Consider the following 20,821-nt stretch of genomic DNA (forward strand, 5'->3'; position numbering starts at 1 on the left):
TAGTGCCTATAGATAGGCTCCAGTAGGGCTGATGCCTGCTGATGATTTGGAGCTGCGGACTACCTAGCAGGTTTACTGGGACTCCGGCTCGAAAAGTAGGAGTAGGAACAGGGTGGTTTTTAGTCATTAAGAGTCTGACACTCCCTCTCGCCTCGCCCAAGGCGGGAGAAGACATTGGATGATTTACCCCCTTTACAAAAAAATGCCTTTTACATTATCACACAATCAGGCACGAATTAAGGCAATACGTACCCAATTTAAATAAACATAGAGGTTTCATTTGGATGGAAACCACAGAGCCTCGTGACAATGGTGAACGATTACGTGCAGTTTCTTAATATTCCATTAACATTACATTGTTATTATTTACATAATTATTTTAATTATTGTTATTACAATGGCTGCCATGCTCTCCGTTCGTGGTTTATGCAACCATTTTGGTTCAAGTAGAGCCACTGTGAAGTCAGTGAATGCTATACAGCCTGATTTTTTATCACCAACCAAATTTTTTCTGAGAGTTAGGTATCATTCAAACTCATAGTTCATCATCATTCAACTCAAAATATCAGGCTGTATAGGTACCATATCTCTAGGATACCTATACTTTACTATACATTTATAGTTATCATTCTTTTTAGTAATAAAAATGTAGGTAATGTGGTGATTGAAGAAAGTAATAAATACTAATTGGACACTGATAAATTAATCGCTTCACACTTTAATAAAAATTGCCACCTTTCACCTTACATGTGTGTAGGTCGCCGTGTCTACTCAATCATTTGCAGATTTCTCCAAATTATTTTAACCATAAATAAATAGTTAACTTTTACAAATGTTTTCCCAATTACTATTTAGGTATAAAATACGAATTTAAATAATAAGCAATGAAAAAAACAACTTAAAATAAACTAAAAATTTTAGATAAAGATCGATTAGATTCGATTTTAAGGCAATTGTTTACGTTAATTAAAATTTCATTAATATTTTTTGGAGCATAGCAACAATCAAGGCCATTAACTTAGAGATTGTAATCTAGCCTAAATAACCTATGAAACAGACTCAAGTACCTATCTACTAGACTGGGATTCAAAGAACTGAAAAAACTATATATACCTAGTAACTAAACAAAAATAAATAAAAGGTGCAAGTCCGACACTTACTATCAGTATCACGCGACATGCCGAAAATTGACGTCAATTTCTATTTGGAAGAAAAACAAAGTAATACAATGTTGTGGTCTATTTTTGTTTTCGTTCCACGTGTATACACACCTGTGAAGTAACGATCAAAATGAGATTGGTTTTATCTGTCTAGATTTTTTTCTGAATCTGTTGGTAAAAAAGGCTAATTTAGTTAGTAGGTATTTTGTAGTTTAGTTTTCAATAATATACCTAGCTGATCCGGCAAACTTTGTGCTAACTGTTTTCCGCACCTTTTAAACCTTACCGTACACAAATAATCTAAGACCAAAATAAACCGAATCGGTCCAGTCGTTCTTGAGTTTTAACGAGACTCACGAACAGCAATTGATTTTTATATACTTAATATAGAAGGTACAACTACGAAAGTATTTGTGTGCGGAAGAGGAGACGAGGGACACAATTTTAGTTTTGTTAACACTAACATTAAGTATTTTATACCTATTCTACTAAGGCTTTAGTGTGATTCGGGGCCTTTAAAAAAAGCCTAATAAGGAAGCCTAAAAAGTTCTTAATCCAGTTACACATCAAACAGTTTCACAACTTGCAGTCAATAATCAAGACGAGCTGTAAAAATAAACATTAATTTTCACGCAGCTAAAGGTTTAACCTACATTATTCGAAGTCAAATCTATTTTTAGTTATTTTGGCTGTGACATTATTATTTATTTTCATACCTATACATAATTATATTATGCATTTTCCTCCACTCTGACGTCAATCCTTACGCTAGTGACTTGTACACTTTGTTTGTTTTTTAACTTTCCAAGCTGACGTCAATGTTTATGTTTCCAGGTATATGTGTTGGCTGACGGGTACTGCATATACCAGGGCGACACAGCTGCTATGGTGCCTTTTCTACAAACCTGTGGATTGCCGTGTCCGAAGCATCATAACCCTGCTGATTTTAGTAAGTGTTTTTTTTTATGTGTATATGTAGTATTGGCGCCCTAGACGGACGGGCTCCATTAAAAGTACCCTTAACCGACCAACACCAGCTTCAAATTGAACCAATAGTTCCGGAGATAGCATATCTACCAAATAACTTGGCTGACTGCCTGACTCCAACCTTTACACTACTTACAAGCAATCACAGTATACTTAGTTACTCATTGGACGACGTTGACGCAATTTAACTCCATTAATCATCGTGCCTATTCTAGGTTGCAATTAACAATGCAATAAGTTACTGTCCTATGACTGGAAAACAATAGGAATGTACTTTACTGGGATAAACAGAAGGCCAGATGTAGATACATTGACTGTAAAATGTTTTAAGATTGAGACTCATTGTTAATTAAAGTAATGTAATACTATAATAAGATGGGGCCAATCAAATATTAGCTTTCTAGTCTCCCTCGCGTGGTCAAAAGAAAAGGGTAATAGTACTCTCTACACATAAAAATTGCACCACAAAACGACTGTAAACTCCGTAACGTGACGTTTTAAAGACAAACAAATAACATGGGGCCAATCAGTATTAGCTTTCGTAGTCTCAGTCAAAAGAAAAGGGCAGCATATAGTCCAACCACTACACATAAAAATTGTACCACAAAATGACTACTGACATTTTAATAAAGACAAACAAATAACGCAATCATAATTTTATTATAATGATTGTAGCTCTTTGACGAAGACCTCGACTAATTTCAAGCCATGAATATGAGCCTCTAGCATGGCTCGAAATTAGTCAAGTTCCTCGTCAAACAGTTACAATCATTATAATAAATGTTGCATCAGCGTCCAACAGTTCAATAGTCTACCTAGTAAAAGCAGCTGTGAACTAGGCAACTACTTAAGTAATCTGCAAGGGAAAAGAGCGAGTACTGCAAGCAAAACAAAGCCCAACACATTTGTAATTCAAATAACTGCTTAATTACGTAAAGTGTTACAGGAATTTTAAACAAGCCATTGTAGTATTGTACTTCTTACCTCACGTGGTCAGTTAGGTACTATTTGAAATCAACTGTTACCATCTAGACTCGATTATTTTTCTATTCAATTCCATTTATTTGGTTAATTAACTTTTTCTACCGAATTGTAGTTAAAATTTTCCAGACAAATAGGCATGTTATTGTCTTTATTATAATTTTCGTGAGACATAGTTACTAAACTAATTATTATGTTTTGATGATGACTAAAATTGTCGAGTTCCTCGTCAAATAGTTACGTGATCAAGCCGAAAAACATATTAATTATTTTTTGTTATTGTCTGTAATGATTAAATTAATACATTATTGAATGTCCTGTTGATTGATGCAAGTGCAACTGCTTAATTAAGACAGACTTCGATTCCAGTAGCCATGTTATTTTGTTGTTTGGTTTCTTACTTTTCTCAAAACAGATAATGCCTTTTATAGACACCTTTAACTAATTTGTCCAATTTAATGTTTCAGTTATAGAAATAACAGAAACACCAGAATACATAACTATACTATCCAAAGAGATAATGAACGGGAAACTGTACAAATCAGCAAAATTGGACCAACCAGCGATCGAGCCAAACGCGAACCAAATGCAGCTAAAAATCAGCTACCAGACTGACGATGCGAACGAAACCGAGATAATCCTATCAAATGAAAAATGCACATATAAAGTAACGAAATACGATGGTTCAAGTGCCTCTGTAAGTTCGTCGTCTAGCCAGCTTTCGAATGGAAACTCTTCGATGGCGTGGATGAAGATGCAAAAGTCAGACACAATGGAATTCTCCACGACGTACTGCGAACAGTTCTGCATATTGCTGAAGAGGATGTTGACGCAAATATTCAGGAATAAACAAGGTATGGTTGAACATTTTTTCTTTTGGAACTTTTTTAGCACTGAGTGGAGCCCACTCAACGTCAACAGACGTCGCGGCAGGCCCAGAAGGAGATGGTGGGATAATTTTGACACCTACGATAGGATTGACCACAGAAAGATCTGTATTAATAGGGGTAGAAGGAGAGTAGGAAGGAAGATCACAGATAAAAACAAAACAAACCTTCTTAAAAACAGCGTTATATGCTCAGTTTACTGGAAGAATGTCTATCTTGCTAAACGATGCAGGTAAAACAGAAATAAAAACGTTATAAATAAACTCTTTAGTCCTTGCGAAAGAAAAATAATTGGCTCAGCATCCTTGTTGACCACTTCCATCAGCAGTTTCCTCACCATTATCGATACATTATCAGTTCTTTGAGGTCGTCCTTTATACCGTTCTAATTTAAAAATTCTATAGAAACTTCATTACTTTTTTATTTCTCATTCCAGGTCTCAGTATCCAGTTCATTCACCATGTGATGTGTGGCTTATTAGTAGGCACTTGTTTCTTCAACATGGCCAACGATGGCACGCAGATGTTCAACCACCTCAAGCTGTGTGTTGGGCTCGTAATATTCTTTGCGTATACACAGATCATGGTTCCAGTACTTGTATGTAAGTATTTCTTTAATGCTTACTGAAAACGAATTATCCACCAGTTGCCTCATTTAACACTTGTGTTCCACACTTTTAGTCTTCAGGTTTAATTGATCAAAGAACATATAACCATACCAGCTATCTATGCATACGGATGTACTGCAGTACATAGAAGCTGTATGTCATTGTTAAGCACTGGGTACAATTCTAGAGTTCGTGCTCTTTTATTTCAGACACATTCTATATCGAGAAACCGGATAAAACTTTGTCGGATTCAATAAGTGAATCCCATATTAAGAGCATGGAGACCAATGCCTCACTAAGTAAAGATTTTCTGAATAAAAAATTAACACTTTTTTATCCATTCCAGATCCTCAAGAAGTGAAACTGGTGAAAAAAGAACATTTCAACTGCTGGTATAGCCTGAACCCTTACTACGCTGCCCTCACAGTGTCGAAGCTCCCAGTCCAAATAACGTTCAACATAATATTCTGCACGATCGTGTACTTCATGGCCGGGGTTCCGTTCACTGTGATGCGGTTTGTGGCGTTCTGTCTCGTTGGGAACGTTGTGTCCTTGGCTGCTGAAGGCTTCGGCATGGCTATTGGATCCGTCTTCAATGTTACGGTGAGTTTTGTGACTTATTTTATCAAAGATATCAGTTCCTCAGATATTTAAATCAGGGATCTAGAGGGACATTAGTGTTCTTTTTATAAGGGGTCTACCCCTGGGGGTTGTATCTACTGTAGATCCTGGCTTACTGGAGTTGTAGCGGTATGGGAGGTTGTGGCGGGCTTGTCCCAGCAATTGTATTTGTTGTATTTATTGGTCTAAAGCACTGATGATCAAAAGAAGAACTTATATGACGGGTATTCTCTTTATTAGCCTTTTCATATAACGTTCTTCAAATTACATGAGGCAAGAATCATATTCAGAGTTCAACTAACAAACTTTTTTGTATTTTCCAGAATGGCTGTGCTATCGGGCCTTCAGCGATCGCTCCATTCCTCGGTCTCGCTATCTACGGCTTCGACTTCGCCCACGAGATCCCTCTCCTAATGAACATCCTCATGAAGACTTCCTTCATCAGATGCGGTATTGTGGCCATGGTCCTTACCATCTTCGGTTTCGATCGTCAGCCCTTAGATTGCGAAGACATGTACTGCCACTTCGCTAAACCTGAGGTTCTCATCAAGTATTTGGATATTGAGAACAGTTCTGTCTGGTATGAGATCCTTACTATGTTCGGAATCATGTTTGTCTTCAGATCCCTATGTTATATTGGCCTCAGGTGGCGATTCGCTACATGAGACTTCTGTCCACATAGTCTTTGTATGAGCTCGACCGTAAATTGTGATATAAGCATTACACATTTCTGTTAGTACAAAAATTACTTTTCGATTTCTTGTGATAATTTAAGATTTAAATTATTAAGTTGTAGGTATTTGAATACCATTTTATTTTGTATGTAGTTACTGATGCTTTATTCATCATGTCCAGCTATTTGAATGGGATATTGTAATTTATTTTAATTGCTAGGTAAATTTGTTTATATTGGGTATTTGTCTCGAATTGATGTATAAATCGCTTTCATTACACTTTCGACTGTAAATAATGATTATTCTATTAATGATACAAAACTGTGAGGGCGTTTTGAAGAGAAATACCAGTTTTTCGAACTTTTTTATCATCATAGTTCTCTAATTACGTATCATAATTAGTAAAAATCAAGTAATTCATTGATAAACATGTCATATACTTACCGACTTGAGAACATTTTCATTCCATTATATTTTTTTGTCACAAAACACTATAGATATATACGTAGTTATGTATCCAGCCAAAGATACTGTTTACAGATACATTTTTGACTGATATTTCTTTAACACTTAGGTATAACAAGGCAGTGTAGTACTCATTTCTCTTGCCCTTTAATTTAATGTAAGTTATAGTTTAAATTATGTTTGTAATGTATGAATAGTACTAAAACCTCCAAAAGGGTTGTTCGGTTGTAATCAAATGATGCATATTTAATACAAATGGAAGAAAAGTAGATTTATACACCACTTTAATAGAAGTACAACATTTTGATTAAATTCACAGATCATCAAAAATATCTTTACAAACAAGGATTTGTAGGTAAATTCATTTTTATCTTACTTTATCAAAGTCTGTACTCTTGTACAAGTTTACCTTAGGTTTAAAATAATCGAAACGAGAGTGAGCTCTGATTGGTTGGTTTATTCGATCTGGCCAATCAGCGCACAGCGCAAGCGCTGGGCAAACGCGCTCTCGTTTCGATTAATTTTGGACTTAGATAAAGTAAGACAAACATGAATTTATCTACTAATCTTTATATAAAGCAAACTATACGAACAGAATAAAGTTCTACAGAAATTGTACTAAAACAATTCTTTTGGACTCAAAGCAGATGTTTGTAAATATTATTAATATTTTTTTATGTTCATTATAAACGGGACCACAATCAGTGTGATACTTAGCTAACCATGCAACCCAGTACTACAGGTAAATACTTATGTATTTGTAGATAATAATAGAATGTGGTGTTGGCATTTGAAAAAAGATTGTATACTTATACTTACCTACTTTTATTTATTTAATTTTAGTAATATTTGGGGAGTATGCCCAAAACATTGTTTGATAGACCTCAAAAAGAAAGATAGAAACTATGATAGCTATACATATATTAAATGTAATTAATTATGTTTTTATCGTATATATTAAGTCTCTTTTCGTGATACCTGTAAGTAATTTTTTTGCTGATGACTGTAATGAGTAAAAATTTTAAGAGCTAAAAGAAATGATGGTTTTCTCCAGTATCCTTAGTATGAGTTGGCTTTACGTTTAAAGCCGGGTCCAGACGAGTGTAACGTGTAATGTAATCCACCATGTAATGTAACACGAATTCTACGTGTGGACGGCAGTACGAGCATTACATGTAACGCTCGCGCGGCGCTCGGGGTTGATCCATCGGCTGTCGGTTTTTCGCGCGAACACAAAGACGCAACTGAGTGGCACACAGCTTTTGAAATATTTTCGCGTTCACAATTCGCTTTGAGTTCGTGTGCCGTCCACACTGTTGATGCTAAATTACACGTAATGTTACATTACACGTTACACTCGTCTGGACCCGGCTTAAAGTAATTTCAAAACGAAAACGCGTTCGGTGCTCTGATTGGCTGGCTCGAATAAACCAACCAATCAAAGCGCTGAACGTGCTAAGCAAACTCGTACTAAGAGTACAATTTTTTTTAACTATTTTAGAGAAAAAAATCCTATACCTAAAACAATCAATATTTTTTGGGCCTTAGTTTAATTAACAGTTTATGTCTTTATAACGAAAATAAAACTTAATCTATTTGTAATTAGAGACGACTTTTCGTCGTCTGACGTCTGAAAATATTTCGTTTCTATAGCTCATTCCTTTAAATTATGACTTTAGTGGTGGTAAACATTAATTTAGTTAGTAAAAGCTGTCACACAGCGTAAAATAAAGTGATATAAATATGTTATTTTTAAGATGTTGGGCCAACATTATTGGTCCAATATTGGCATCGTGAAAGTCTTGTGATCAAGTATGACTTAAATGTTGGCGGCAAACTATTTGGCCAATCAGAGCAAAACTATTGCACTATTTAAAAGTTTTTAGGAAAGACCCAGTTACTACATGTTTGCCTGAAAGCAAGTTAATAGTTAATTATAGATGGCTCAGAGACCATAGTTGTGTCCACGTTATACTTGATCACAAGGTTCTTGCGAAGCATAATCTTATTTTTGGCTAAGCGAAAATAAACTTTATTAGCCGACTTAGAAGCTCTCTTCATTTGGCCCAGTGCAAATATGAAATCTAAACCCATGTTATACGGTTTATTTTCGTTTAGTACTCTACTGAACACAAGTGACAAATGAAAATCTACTAAGAGATATTGTAACAGTGATATTATTTATTTTGAAAAGTAACAATTAAAGGATTTCATTCGTCAAATGTGAGAAAACAATGCTTTTTATACTTTTATATGAATCAGAATAAAATATAAATTGACAAGTGAATTACCTTATTATTTTATTTACCTACCCCAACCTTACACTGGAAGAGGGTGATGATGATGATGATAATATGTTTTTATTGTTAAATAAAAGGACAAACTTTCCTTCATGGACCGTCATTTATTTAGATAGTAAATACTCGTGAAAGAATGATACACTAAAGACGGAAGTCCTACTTCGCTTCGCTTCCATCCTAGGCTTCGTTGTATAATATGAAATGTAAATACAGAACAAATTATTCGTGTAACAGAGTATAAAAATGTTTCACTTCTATGATCTGTCACGAATGTCTATGGTATCGAGGAATAGACACTTTTTATTTATTTGACACTTGCAGTGTTGCCAACTGTATGATTTAAATTGTATTTATACCTACATTTTTGTAAGACGTAGGATCAAATAATCGAATTCGTACGTAAAATATACCACAAAAAATCAATATTAATTATAAGAACATAGTGTACTGACGGAAACAATAATTCAGTTTCCAGCTGACTTAAACTATAATATTGTCTATATAAAAAGAAAAACGCCACGTGATTTACTTGAAGATGATTAAAATATTAATTAAATTAAATGATTTACTTATACTCTATATTCCTACTAAATAAAATATTGTTTCAGTCGGCAACACCAGTCCCTTGTCATTGTCAGTGTCAATGTTACTTGTGGTCATTTCATTTCCTTCCACTGTCTGTCCATTGACTGTGTTGTTCAATAACAAAATCCACGTGGTTGGAAGTTACTATATTGAAGAGTTATTTAATTGTAAACTAGTGTTCAAGTTTCCAAGATGCAGGAAGCAAAGTCTACTGATTACGAAGAAGAAATAAGTACTAAGGTTAAAGCAGTACGAGTAAGTATTTTGTCGTTGTAATACAAGAATGTTGTTCTACCCTTTCTAGGCGGCTTTATACATAATGTGATTTCTTCATAGTTTTCAGATGTTCTACAAGTAAAGGATCTTAGTAGCGATAGCGATGAAGAAGAGGAGGATCTCGATTCAGATGAATACTTTCACGATTCAGATGATGACGGTTACAATAAAAAGAAAAGCAGCGTCAACTCTCAAGCGCCGTCGAGTAAAATGTCCACGTTCCAGCCTAACGAAAAACTATTCAAAAAGTTTGTCAACAAAATAAATGTAGATCAGTATGAACCTATTTCAAGAAGTACTGAAAAATTCATGAACATGAATGATAGAAAACAGGACAATGAAAGAATAAGAATCAAAGATAAAAATGACAGAGCCACAGCGGAGCAAGTCATGGACCCTCGCACCAGGATGATCCTGTTCAAACTCCTTAACCGAGGCTTCATAGATGAAATTAATGGTTGCATATCCACAGGTAAAGAGGCCAATGTTTACCATGCAACCTCTATGGATAAAAAGAACTATGCTGTTAAGATCTTCAAAACCTCCATTCTAGTGTTTAAAGACAGAGATAAGTATGTATCAGGAGAATACAGATTCAGAAATGGTTATTGCCGTTCTAATCCTCGAAAGATGGTCCGCACATGGGCTGAAAAGGAAATGAGAAATCTTGTGAGGATGCACAATGCAAAGTTAAATGTTCCAGAGCCAATACTTCTGAGAGACCATGTGTTAGTAATGTCATTTATAGGAAGAAATGGTTGGCCTTCACCAAAACTGAAAGATGTTGATCTAACTGAGCTTGAAGCCAAGACTATGTACAGAGACCTTGTAATAATGATGTGGAAAATGTTCAATATCTGTAAGTTAGTGCATGCTGACCTGTCAGAATTCAACTTGTTGGTACACAACGAGAATGTGGTCATTATCGATGTGTCCCAGTCCGTGGAACATGATCATCCGCATGCATTCGAGTTTTTGAGGAAAGATTGCACAAATGTATCAGATTTCTTCAGGAAAAAAGGTGTTGCAACATTAACGGTGAAGGAATTGTTTGATTTTATCACGGATTCTACTATAAATGAGGGTAACTTGGAGGCATGTCTTAATGTATTGTTTGAGAGGGCAGCTCAAAGGGACCTTAGCAATATGAGTGCTCAGGAACAGATTGAGGAAGAGGCTTTCAAGAATATCTACATTCCCAAAAGACTGACAGAGGTGAGTTCCTGATAATTTCTAAGTCTTTAAATGCCAAAAGAAAATTGGACAAGCCCAAATCCCACGCAAATGTTGGTCACTGGTGACCCACATGGTATTTATCATGTTAATAAATTAGTGACATTTACGTCATGAATTAATTTCATAGGATGCTGTTTAGGATGGGAGTGTTAGTGGAAGATTTATTTCTATTCTATTTAATTAACATTAGTATTGTGTTATTTTTTCACAAACAAAACTAAGTTATTTCTATGATAATGTATTGGTCCTTAAGCTAACATTATTATTATCCTTAAACTATATTAATAAAATACATACTAATACTCGAGAATGGTCAGACCGATTTGGTCTTAAATTATTTGTGGAAGTTTAGAGGTTTGAAAGTTGAGAAAAAAATGTTTAACATGGTACAAAGTTTGCCAGGCCAGCTAACTAGTTATTTTTTAATTCATTGACCAGTAACAAACTGCTACAAAACAACCATTTCATTTGTCCTATTCTGATTCCAGGTGATAAACTATGAAAGAGATATCAACAAAGCAAAGAAGGGTGATGCAGACGACTTAGCATACAAGAAGATAGCTGGCTTCAAAGAGGATTTGTCAGCAGCAGACAAGCCTGACATATTGCCAGAGGAAACTACAATACTGCAAGAAGAAGAAATAAATGAGGAAGAAGATTCTGACTCTGAAAGTGAATCGGAGGGAGAAGGAGAAGGTAATTAACTGTTTAATATACTAATTTTAATAAGTATTGTATTGGAACATCAGTTAATTCCGGACAGTTTCACCCACTGCTCAATTCCTATTGATTGTATTGGTGTAAATTGACGAACTAACACAAAAATAACTAATTATTCAATAGGCTACTTTCCTACTAGTCAAATTCAATACTTTTTTCGAAACGTCAAAAACGATATTTTCTATGTACTTTGTATGAAATAGTGCGTTATGACGTCATAAATTATTGACGTCAAATAGCAAACTTATTTCTAGAAATTTAGCTAGAAAAAATAGAAAATTAAATAGTTCATCAAATTTATGAATGAGAGTGTGATTATTTTTTAATATTTTATTGTATTGAAAAGTTGTAATAATTTATTTTTGACCGAGGATAGTACCCAATTGAAACCAGTAGTTCCGAGAATTAGTTAGTACATAAATCTCTTAAGGTTTATAATATTAGTAGATAAGTAACTATACTTATAAAGTTGATATTGTGCTTAACAATAAAAAAATATATGAAAAATATCTTCATTTCAATATGTTTAGTGACAAGAGACATTACTCATAGTTACAATGAAAGTTAATTTTGATACGCAATTCGAAAATGTGTTAGATCCAACCTAATTGTATTAGATCTAGATTATAAAAATTAGGCAGTACAAGTAATCTTACAATTAATTCTCCAATTATTTTAACTTTCAGATGGAAAAAAACAATTCAAGAACTGCGCTCGGCCCCGAGACGAATCACCAAACAGCAAGAAGTTAAGAAAGAAGGCAGTCAAAGAGGAGAAAGCTGAAAAAAGAAAAACCAAAACAAAGAAACATATTAAGAAACGACGTGACAAAGGAGCAGGAAAGAGATAGATATATTTTTTGTTTCATCTTTTAATATAAGATCACTATTTTAACTGTTCAGATTTAGGTGGATGCCTTTAAACTAATGATAATGGTTGAATAACTATCTATAGCACTACATATGAACTTACAACAAAATTGTAGAATTTAATACTTAGATGTGTACAGGTTTGTATTGTCTTTTATGTAATTAATATGTGATTTTCATCATTATTATATACTAGCGACCCGCCCCAGCGTCGCATGGGTGCATTGGTGATATATTATGTCTGTATAATACATATAAACCTTCCTCTTGAATCACTCTACCTATTACAAAAAACCGCATCAAAATCCGTTGCGTAATTTTAAAGATTTAAGCATACAGACAAACAGATAAAAATAGCGACTTTGTTTTATACTATGTAGTGATCATAGCCTTTAGTAGGCTTTAGGGCTAGTTTTAGTTAGACTTGCCACCGTGATCTAAATTGATCGTGGGATTTATTATATGAAAATCACACTATTAGTTACTATAAAGTCATGTAATAACATCACAACTTTTATTTCGCAAAGGTACTTCTCATGATAATATAGTAAAAATTCTTTTTATTTGACTATAATCAGTAATTCTACAATCTTGTTGTAGGTTTGTAATGATTCTTATATTTATCTATCTGAACAGGTGAATTGGTGATTTCTAGTTCATAAAATAGTATTAAAAAATATAAAAACTATCCTTTATAAAACTTATCTATGTACCCTTTATACTTTGCTTTAAGTTTAACGAAAACGAAACGAGAACGCGTTCGGTGCTCTGATTGGTTGGTTCACACGTGCCGCCGTGGCGGCCAATTAGAGCGCCGAACGCGCTCTTGTTTCGTTTTCGTTAAACGTAAAGTAAACTCGTACTAAGGGTACGGGTGTCACATAGAAAATGATTTTCATATAAAATTGCAGCTTTTCTATATAAAATATGTTTCTTTTATATTTTATGACGTTTAGTTTTAATAATTTGATTCAATATCATAAATAAAATGTCTACTGTTATGACCCTGATATTATTATATTACAATACGACAGATACTTATTATATCGACGTGAAATTGTTATTTTTCTCAAGAGAAGTTATTAATAGATTCTAGTAGGTTGTAATGTAAATAAAAGTCATTTTAGTGCCTTTTACTTAGTACAGTCTTAGTTTAAACAAAACATTGTATATTTGACTAAGAAAGGTAATGTGATAAATAAAATAAAATATATAATTTATTTGTCAATTTATATTTTATTTTCATTCCATAATATAGAAGTACCTATAAAACACATTGTTTCCTCACATTTGACGAAATAAATCCTTTAATTGTTACATTTCTAAGAGTCAAAAAAGCGGCGGAGATGGTCATAGAATAAAAAGGACCCGGTGTGACTCAGAAGGATAATTAGTGAGAATAGAACAATAAGAAGAATAGATAGATCTAAGAGCGTAAGAATTCTACACGTTTTAGTCTTTCTCCCCAAAAGCTTAGCACCTTTAAACTGTTTCCAAACATTTTGGATGTCGTAGGATGATTTTTCCTCCTTTTATTGTCTCCCTTAATGTAATACAGTTCTACAGATACTTGCTTGATCGTCGATTGATTCCTAAACTGTAGGTAGCTAGATACTTTCTTCTTTATATCAACTTTCCTCCCTATTAAGCCCATCAAACAGTCTCATTCATCAATATTATCATATCTTAATACGCATCATTGCCATAATTACATTACCATATCGTTTAATCACATAATCATGGTGTAATCCTTGGGTTATTTCTAGTCATTCAATCATTTTATCATCATCCTATTGATTTCCGATATAGGTACATATCTTTTGGATAACTTGATCTGTCTACTGATACGGATGCATGTAAAAAATACGTATGACTTGTAGTTTCAGTTTATTGTACTATATGAAAAATGATGTAATATGTCGTAATTTATTGAGTAATGACAGCTTTTTATCTTTTACCTAATATTAGGTAATTTCATAATTAATTGTGTAATTAATAAATTATGCGGTAATTTTGCTATAATTACATCCTTTAATACCTACTTTTATTGAGAAGAATCTTATCGAAATTATCTCGCACACCTTCGACATGGCGTGCCATCAAATTACTGACCCGAAACCCCAATCAGAATGTTATTGTCTAATTTTTGTTTAACTTTTAACACGTGGGGGCAACTCATAACAATGTTGAAGATTTGTAATTTACCTATTTTATCTCTTATTTTGATGATCTATTGGCATTTTTCCTACTGGGCTCTCCTGCTCGGCAGCGTGAAATAGGACCTATTTTCAACACGTATGTGAAGCAAAGATCTTTGTCTTTTAAAAGGACTAGTGGTAGGTATAAAAATCCTACATCCAAGTCAGCTCTATCCTGCCTTGTCTTTATACCAAAGTTCATCAAAATCCGTTCAGTAGTTTTAGCGCGGTTGACAGACAAACATCCAAATAAGGAACAAGTATGATTAATTTGAAATAACAGATATTAAGTACCCACTCAACCAGTCACCAGTTCAACTTACAACTCAACCGCCCTAAGTCCAGCAGCGGACTCTTACAGGCTTTGATGATGATGATTATGATAACCAATAGTTACCTAATAACTTTGCAAATCCCAATACACAGGAGGATTCACTTATGACGTCCGTATTCCGCGATTTGATTGGTCAATTAGCCAATTTTATGTCAGTCAATTGGAAAAGTGGCGAGTGCGACGTTACGTTTTATAAATATTTATTCTACCTGTCTAATTGACCAGTCCCCCTCTACGTAGGTAGGGACATTGTTGACAATGCACTTGACTTTGTCCCGTTTAATTTAAACATGCTTAGGTCTTTTGTGTCCCCCAGACAAATTAGTATAGACGCTTTTGAACCGATTCTAAAATTCCCAAGGGGTTACGTACAAATAGGGTTCGTTTTATTTTTTGTATTACAGTAAAAAGGTTTAATTAAGTAGTAGGTATGTAGGTACTATGTTTATGAATAATTATTAGGTACCTATAAGCTATTTATTGACACGATTGTTTCGTTGGTTTTAGTGAATGGAAGTGCTCTTGTCGAAGCACCAGATCGCAGATTTCTGAATTAATTATTATGTTTTTCGGCTATTGTAATTATTTGACGAGGAACTCGACTAGTTTCAAATCATGCTAGAGGCTCATATTCATACTTAATTCACGCGGCGACTGTTGCGCTGCTACTGGCCAGTAGTAGGTACTCAAACTCAGATTTCTGGTTTGAAATTTACAGTTTGTAGAAGTGATTTTACCAAATGGAACTTATTCTATAAATGCCAAAACATGGATGCAGGTATACCGTAGGTTTGTCTCTATGTCCATTATTTGAAGTAGTATTATAGGTTACCTACTTAAGTACTAAGTATGAATGAAGTCAATAATTGTTAGGATATCAGTGATGCAAGGTTAAGCTACCGTCATCTTGTCATTGATCTGATAATTGGCCATTTTTTATCAACTAGGTAACCTACTAACGTGGTACTTGTAGATTACTTGCTGAGCAGTTTTATTTAACTGTCTATCTTGTATTAACAATTGTTTAAAACATACCTACACACATCTGTTTAAAGGCTGATATTGATATTGTTACATACTATCGGCATAAGTATTGGTAGTAGGTGCATGCCACGAACTGTTTTCTGTTTTACATGGAGTCCTTCAAAAATGGTCGTATTTCCTTTGTGTACCGCAATGTGTTCGTGATGTTTCTGAAATTGTAGATGTTCTTAGGCACTTCTTAGTGTCCTTACTACAGTAAATAGTCTAAAAAATCCAAGCCAGACTGTACTACAGTACTGTGAGGACCGCCCGGAGGACACGGTAGAACATACGGTGGCGGTGTGCCCTGCATGGGCTGAGCACCGCCAAGTCCTCAGGGATGTGGTCGGCGACGGCGACCTCTCGCGCCCGGCACTGGTTCAGGCCATGGTGCGGAGCGAGAGGGACTGGGATGCCGTCTCCTCCTTCTGCGAAGCAGTCATGCTAGCTAAGGAGGAGGCGGGGCGCGTGAGAGAACAAACCTCCTCACGCCCCAGCCGTCGCGAGAGACACTACCGGGCGTCGGGGATCGCGGGACGATCTCCGGCCAGCGTAATTGGGCCTGCGGACGGCGAGCAAGGGTAGCTCACCGCCCGAACAGAACCAGACCCGTGCGTGCTGCGCGTCGCGTTCCGCGCGCGCCTCAAAGAGCCATCAGACCACCACAGATGGGGCCCAGCAGGGCTGATGCCTGATCCGGAGCTGTGGACTACCTAGCGGGTTTACCGGGGCTCCGGCTCGAAAAGCAGGAGAAGGAACGGGGTGGTTTTTAGTCAGTAAGAGTCTGACACTCCTCTCGCTCGCCCAAGGCGAGAAAAGTCATTGAGAGGTGATTTTACCCCCTCAAAAAAAAAAAAAAAGACTGTACTACAGTATAGACTATACTACTACAGTCTGTCTAGTAGGTACATTTGTATGTAAGTCTAAATGTTGAACCTAATTAATGCAGATAAAGACTTATATAACTCTTAATTGTGATTCTAAAACAGCAGATATCTGATGTCTAGTTTTATTTCGGCGACCAAAGGTTTTGTAGGCAAAAAGAAATTAAAGGACTTAATTAGGTTTGGGAGCAATTAAGTAAATTGGATCACTAATCTCTTGTCGATTGCCGTCTGGTGACTGCAGAGTGGAATTCATTTGTCATTAATGCCACCATCCTTATTCTTTTCGTGGGTATCGTCGTGAGGGTCGATTAAAAGAATACAATATAACAGGGACAGAGGCCATGCACTCTGATAATACTAAACTTATAAATTGCGATCTCCTATCCGGCTGCCAAGCATGTAACTTATCTGCGGACTACCTAGCGAATTACCGGGGCTCCGACTCGAAAAGCAGTTGTAGGAACAGGGTGGTTTTTAGTCAGTAAGAGTCTAACACTCTCTCTCGCCACACCTAAGGCGGGAAAAGTCCTTCGATTATTTTGCCCTGTCAAAAAAGCATGGAACTTATGGCCTCTCGTTAGCAAAAGAGGTCAATAGTCTAGGAGTGAACTACGTGCTGTAGATGTCAAGTCTCTTCTCACATGGAGAAGGTTTGAACATTTGTAACAGCACGTGGCGTGAAAATTCACAAGCGCCTATGTAAATTGACGAAAGCATGTAAATTGCGGACCTAGACATTAAAGCTCAAATTGGCTAAGATAATTCTTATCGTGAGGTCTTAAAAATGTAGGTCTGCTCATGCAATGTTCGTCAAAACAAGATGATAAGAGGAAACACAATAAATTAAGTCTCTACTTTAGTGTTCGTAAGTCCTGATTACATAGAGAATTAACTACATTTAGGTATTTAAGATAAAAAATCTGCAACTTTTTGAGTACCTATGTAATCTTTTTTATTTCCTACCTATTAACGTGAATGTGCACAAAAGTGATTGATCACAGAAGTGATCATGTCGTAGGCATATGCTAGTATCCGGAGCTGCGGACTACCTAGCGGGCTTACCGGGGCTCCGGCTAGAAAAGCAGGAGTAGGAACGGTGTGGTTTTTAACCAGTAAGAGTTGGGCCAGACGAGAGGATCTCGTCTCGCCCAAGGCGAGGAAGTCAATGGAAGATTTTCCCCCCTTAATAAAGGCATATGCCAATACTTAAACCTAAATTATACCGGTTCCTATAACTCTATAGTTCAGTACTTTCAACGTGATTTACGGACAAAAATCCAAACTTCAAAATAAATAAACTTTCACATTTATAATAAGTAGTACCTATTATTATTCTATTTTGGGACTCTACCTAGGTGTAAAATTAGATAATAAGTAATACAACACGACACGTAACTGATACGAGCGTCCTCGACTATTTTCAAGCCGCGACAGTGGCTCACGACGTGACGTCGCGTTGTATCGGCGCCGTTTAGTCTACTTTAGTCCAATGAAGAAAACTCAAATCAGTTACGCGTGCAAACTGTTACCTGATTTATTTGTAAAAAACTATGCGAACAAATATTTTTTCTGTACAATAATTATGGAATATTTTAATTAAAAAAAAAATCAGAAAGGAATGAGTGACGTCAATCGTATCTGGAATCGGTTTTGTTCCATTGCCCTGGTGAATCATAAGAATTAATGTTTAAGGGCCAGTCAACTGCACAGGGAAGTTACCTGCGTGCAATCTGTCTCAGACAATTCCATGCATCATGGGAAAACCAGAGATATGCAGTGCAGTAGCTAATTTACTGAGAAAATGATTGGAGGGAATTATTTGATGGAATTCTTTGTGTATGAGGAAGAGTGACGATGCATTTTATGGATTTAAGATTTCATTATTTCCTATTTCTATATTATTTGACTGTCCCTCCTATTACAGTCCCCTGACATATTTGGTGATCGTTTAGGTACACCGTATATACCGGGCACAGTACGAGCCTGCAGTCCTGGAGCTGCGGACTACCTAGCGTGATACCGGGGCTCCGGCTCGAAGAGCAGGAGCAGTAACGGGTGGGTTTTAGTCAGTAAGAATCTGACACTGCTTCTGGCCTCACTCAGTACGAGAGAAGCCATTGGATGATTTTGTCCTCTCAAAATAACCCTGATGATACTTTGGCCGACTGGGTAATAGAATCAGAGCCCCCTTACTCTGCAGTCACACTTACGATCAGCCTGAAATCAACGAGGCAATCTCCTGTTATTTACAGATTACTCAAAATATAAAGTCTAGGTGAGATGGATGAAAAGTTTTGTTCGAAGATAGGAGGTATTTACATTCAATAATAATGTGTACATACCTAATAAAAATAATAGCAATTGTTTACTCATATTTGTTTATTTTGCTTTCAACGTCATTATAATTGCTTTTCACTCATAAGATAAAGTAATGTCTGCTTAACCTAGATTTTAGATGATTCTATTATAAAAGTGTTTGAAAATTTGTTTTGTGATTAATTCTTTTTTTTTTCTGCTTGACTTTTCGTAATTTAACCTTATTTTTTTTAATAAAGCCTATATTTTTTTTTGACCAACCAGTACAAAATATCAGTACTTTATACCTAAATGTTTTAAAGCCCAAAACGACTTGCATTTTTTTTTGAGGAAAATTGCTTTTACGTTTTGTAGAAAGATACCGTTTACCTCATACGTAGCTATGAGTACGTCGTACGTACCTAAACACTCATGAACGATTAAATATGTGCTGTTTTCCACATTTCCTTCCTCTTGACGCAAGAAATGTGTCCAATAAAAAGACCATTATCAATATTAAAGGAGGTTTCCTGGTACCTGTGAGATAACTCATAAAACAGTCAAGTTAAAATTTGTTATTACCTATTGCACACTTTAAGCAATCAATCTTTAATCTGTCATCAACTGGTCTACAACAATGATCAACTATCGCGAGACCTACAAAATTAACTAAAAATTACGGTTTACTCACGCATATTTATTGAGAAAAGTTCTACTAGTTTCGAGTCACAAAGGGAGCCCTTATTGTTTATGTAACGAACGGAATATATTTTTCGTAATTTTAATGGTTCCTTTTTCCTGCCTATCACATACAAAAACAAAAAGGCATCTAATCGCTAATACATAAAAAGTATTGTCACACTCATTGATACATAACAAATCATGTTTATCAATGGCTACCCGTGTACCATACCATATTCTGCAAGTAACGTAAAATAAGCACCATTAATATTATAAGGCGCTTATCAGGTGATAACGGTATCAGGCAGACGTCCTTCGGGTGGACATAATAATTAAGTATAATCGTAATATTCGCAAATTATCTTAATAGTGGGGTAGTCCGTTGTGAAATAAGTGATACATAGATAACATAATACAATAACATCAACTTTTTTGTAACTACTAAGGGTGCTTTTCGATACTGCGAGGATGTAATAGACTATTGTTGACCATTGTTTCTGATACTAAGCTATGTAGCTGTGCGAGTAAGATGTGTTATGAAGATGCGCAGCTCGAGTATGCGATAGTCGGGAAACCATTCATGGCATATATATACATAGCACGCACCCATAGTACGCATCCATAGCACATAGCACGCTACCATAGCACGCATCTCCTCATATAAAAAACATAATATCTTAGTTGAACCCGTTTGCACCAGAGCTAAACTGTGCTATGTGTGCCAATAAATATGGTTAGTGGAAGACAAACGCATCCACAGCAACGTAGCTTTGCACATCACTGGTAGAAAAACACCCTTATAGTGGGGTAGTTCGTGATGAAATAAGTAAATAGATAACATAACATCACCTTTTTATAATTTAAAGGGCAGAGAGCAAATAAAATCTCTTTTCACCAGTTAGATTATTTTGTTATTAATCTCATGTGATAAGGAGTAAGACTTGCTGTACGTTGAATGTTTTAAGCGTTGTGCCGTGAACTGATGTTTGAAAAAATACTTAATGTAGGTACTTAATACTTTCCTTGCTTTGGGAA

General features: G+C 35.6%; 2 protein-coding genes across 2 annotated transcripts in view; both read left to right on the plus strand.

The window, feature by feature from the left end:
- LOC118272465 (ATP-binding cassette sub-family G member 1) overlaps positions 1–8,669 on the plus strand; it is an 85,293-nt gene extending 76,624 nt beyond the window's left edge. The window contains exons 6-10 of the mRNA XM_035588998.2: positions 1,995–2,109; positions 3,596–3,982; positions 4,452–4,616; positions 4,969–5,225; positions 5,567–8,669. Of these exons, the coding sequence (XP_035444891.1) occupies positions 1,995–2,109; positions 3,596–3,982; positions 4,452–4,616; positions 4,969–5,225; positions 5,567–5,908 (1,266 nt within the window). The 3' untranslated portion in view covers positions 5,909–8,669. The remainder of the gene's footprint in view (positions 1–1,994; positions 2,110–3,595; positions 3,983–4,451; positions 4,617–4,968; positions 5,226–5,566) is intronic.
- A 665-nt stretch (positions 8,670–9,334) lies between these two features.
- On the plus strand, positions 9,335–13,596 carry LOC118272686 (serine/threonine-protein kinase RIO1). Its single transcript, XM_035589324.2, has 4 exons — positions 9,335–9,522; positions 9,604–10,758; positions 11,268–11,475; positions 12,186–13,596. The coding sequence occupies exons 1-4, from the start codon at positions 9,460–9,462 to the stop codon at positions 12,347–12,349; spliced, it is 1,590 nt and encodes a 529-aa protein (XP_035445217.2). The 5' UTR covers positions 9,335–9,459; the 3' UTR covers positions 12,350–13,596.
- The last annotated feature ends 7,225 nt before the right edge of the window (positions 13,597–20,821 follow it).

The sequence above is a fragment of the Spodoptera frugiperda genome, chromosome 4 (assembly GCF_023101765.2).
Source record: "Spodoptera frugiperda isolate SF20-4 chromosome 4, AGI-APGP_CSIRO_Sfru_2.0, whole genome shotgun sequence".
In the NCBI taxonomy this organism is placed as follows: domain Eukaryota; kingdom Metazoa; phylum Arthropoda; class Insecta; order Lepidoptera; family Noctuidae; genus Spodoptera; species Spodoptera frugiperda.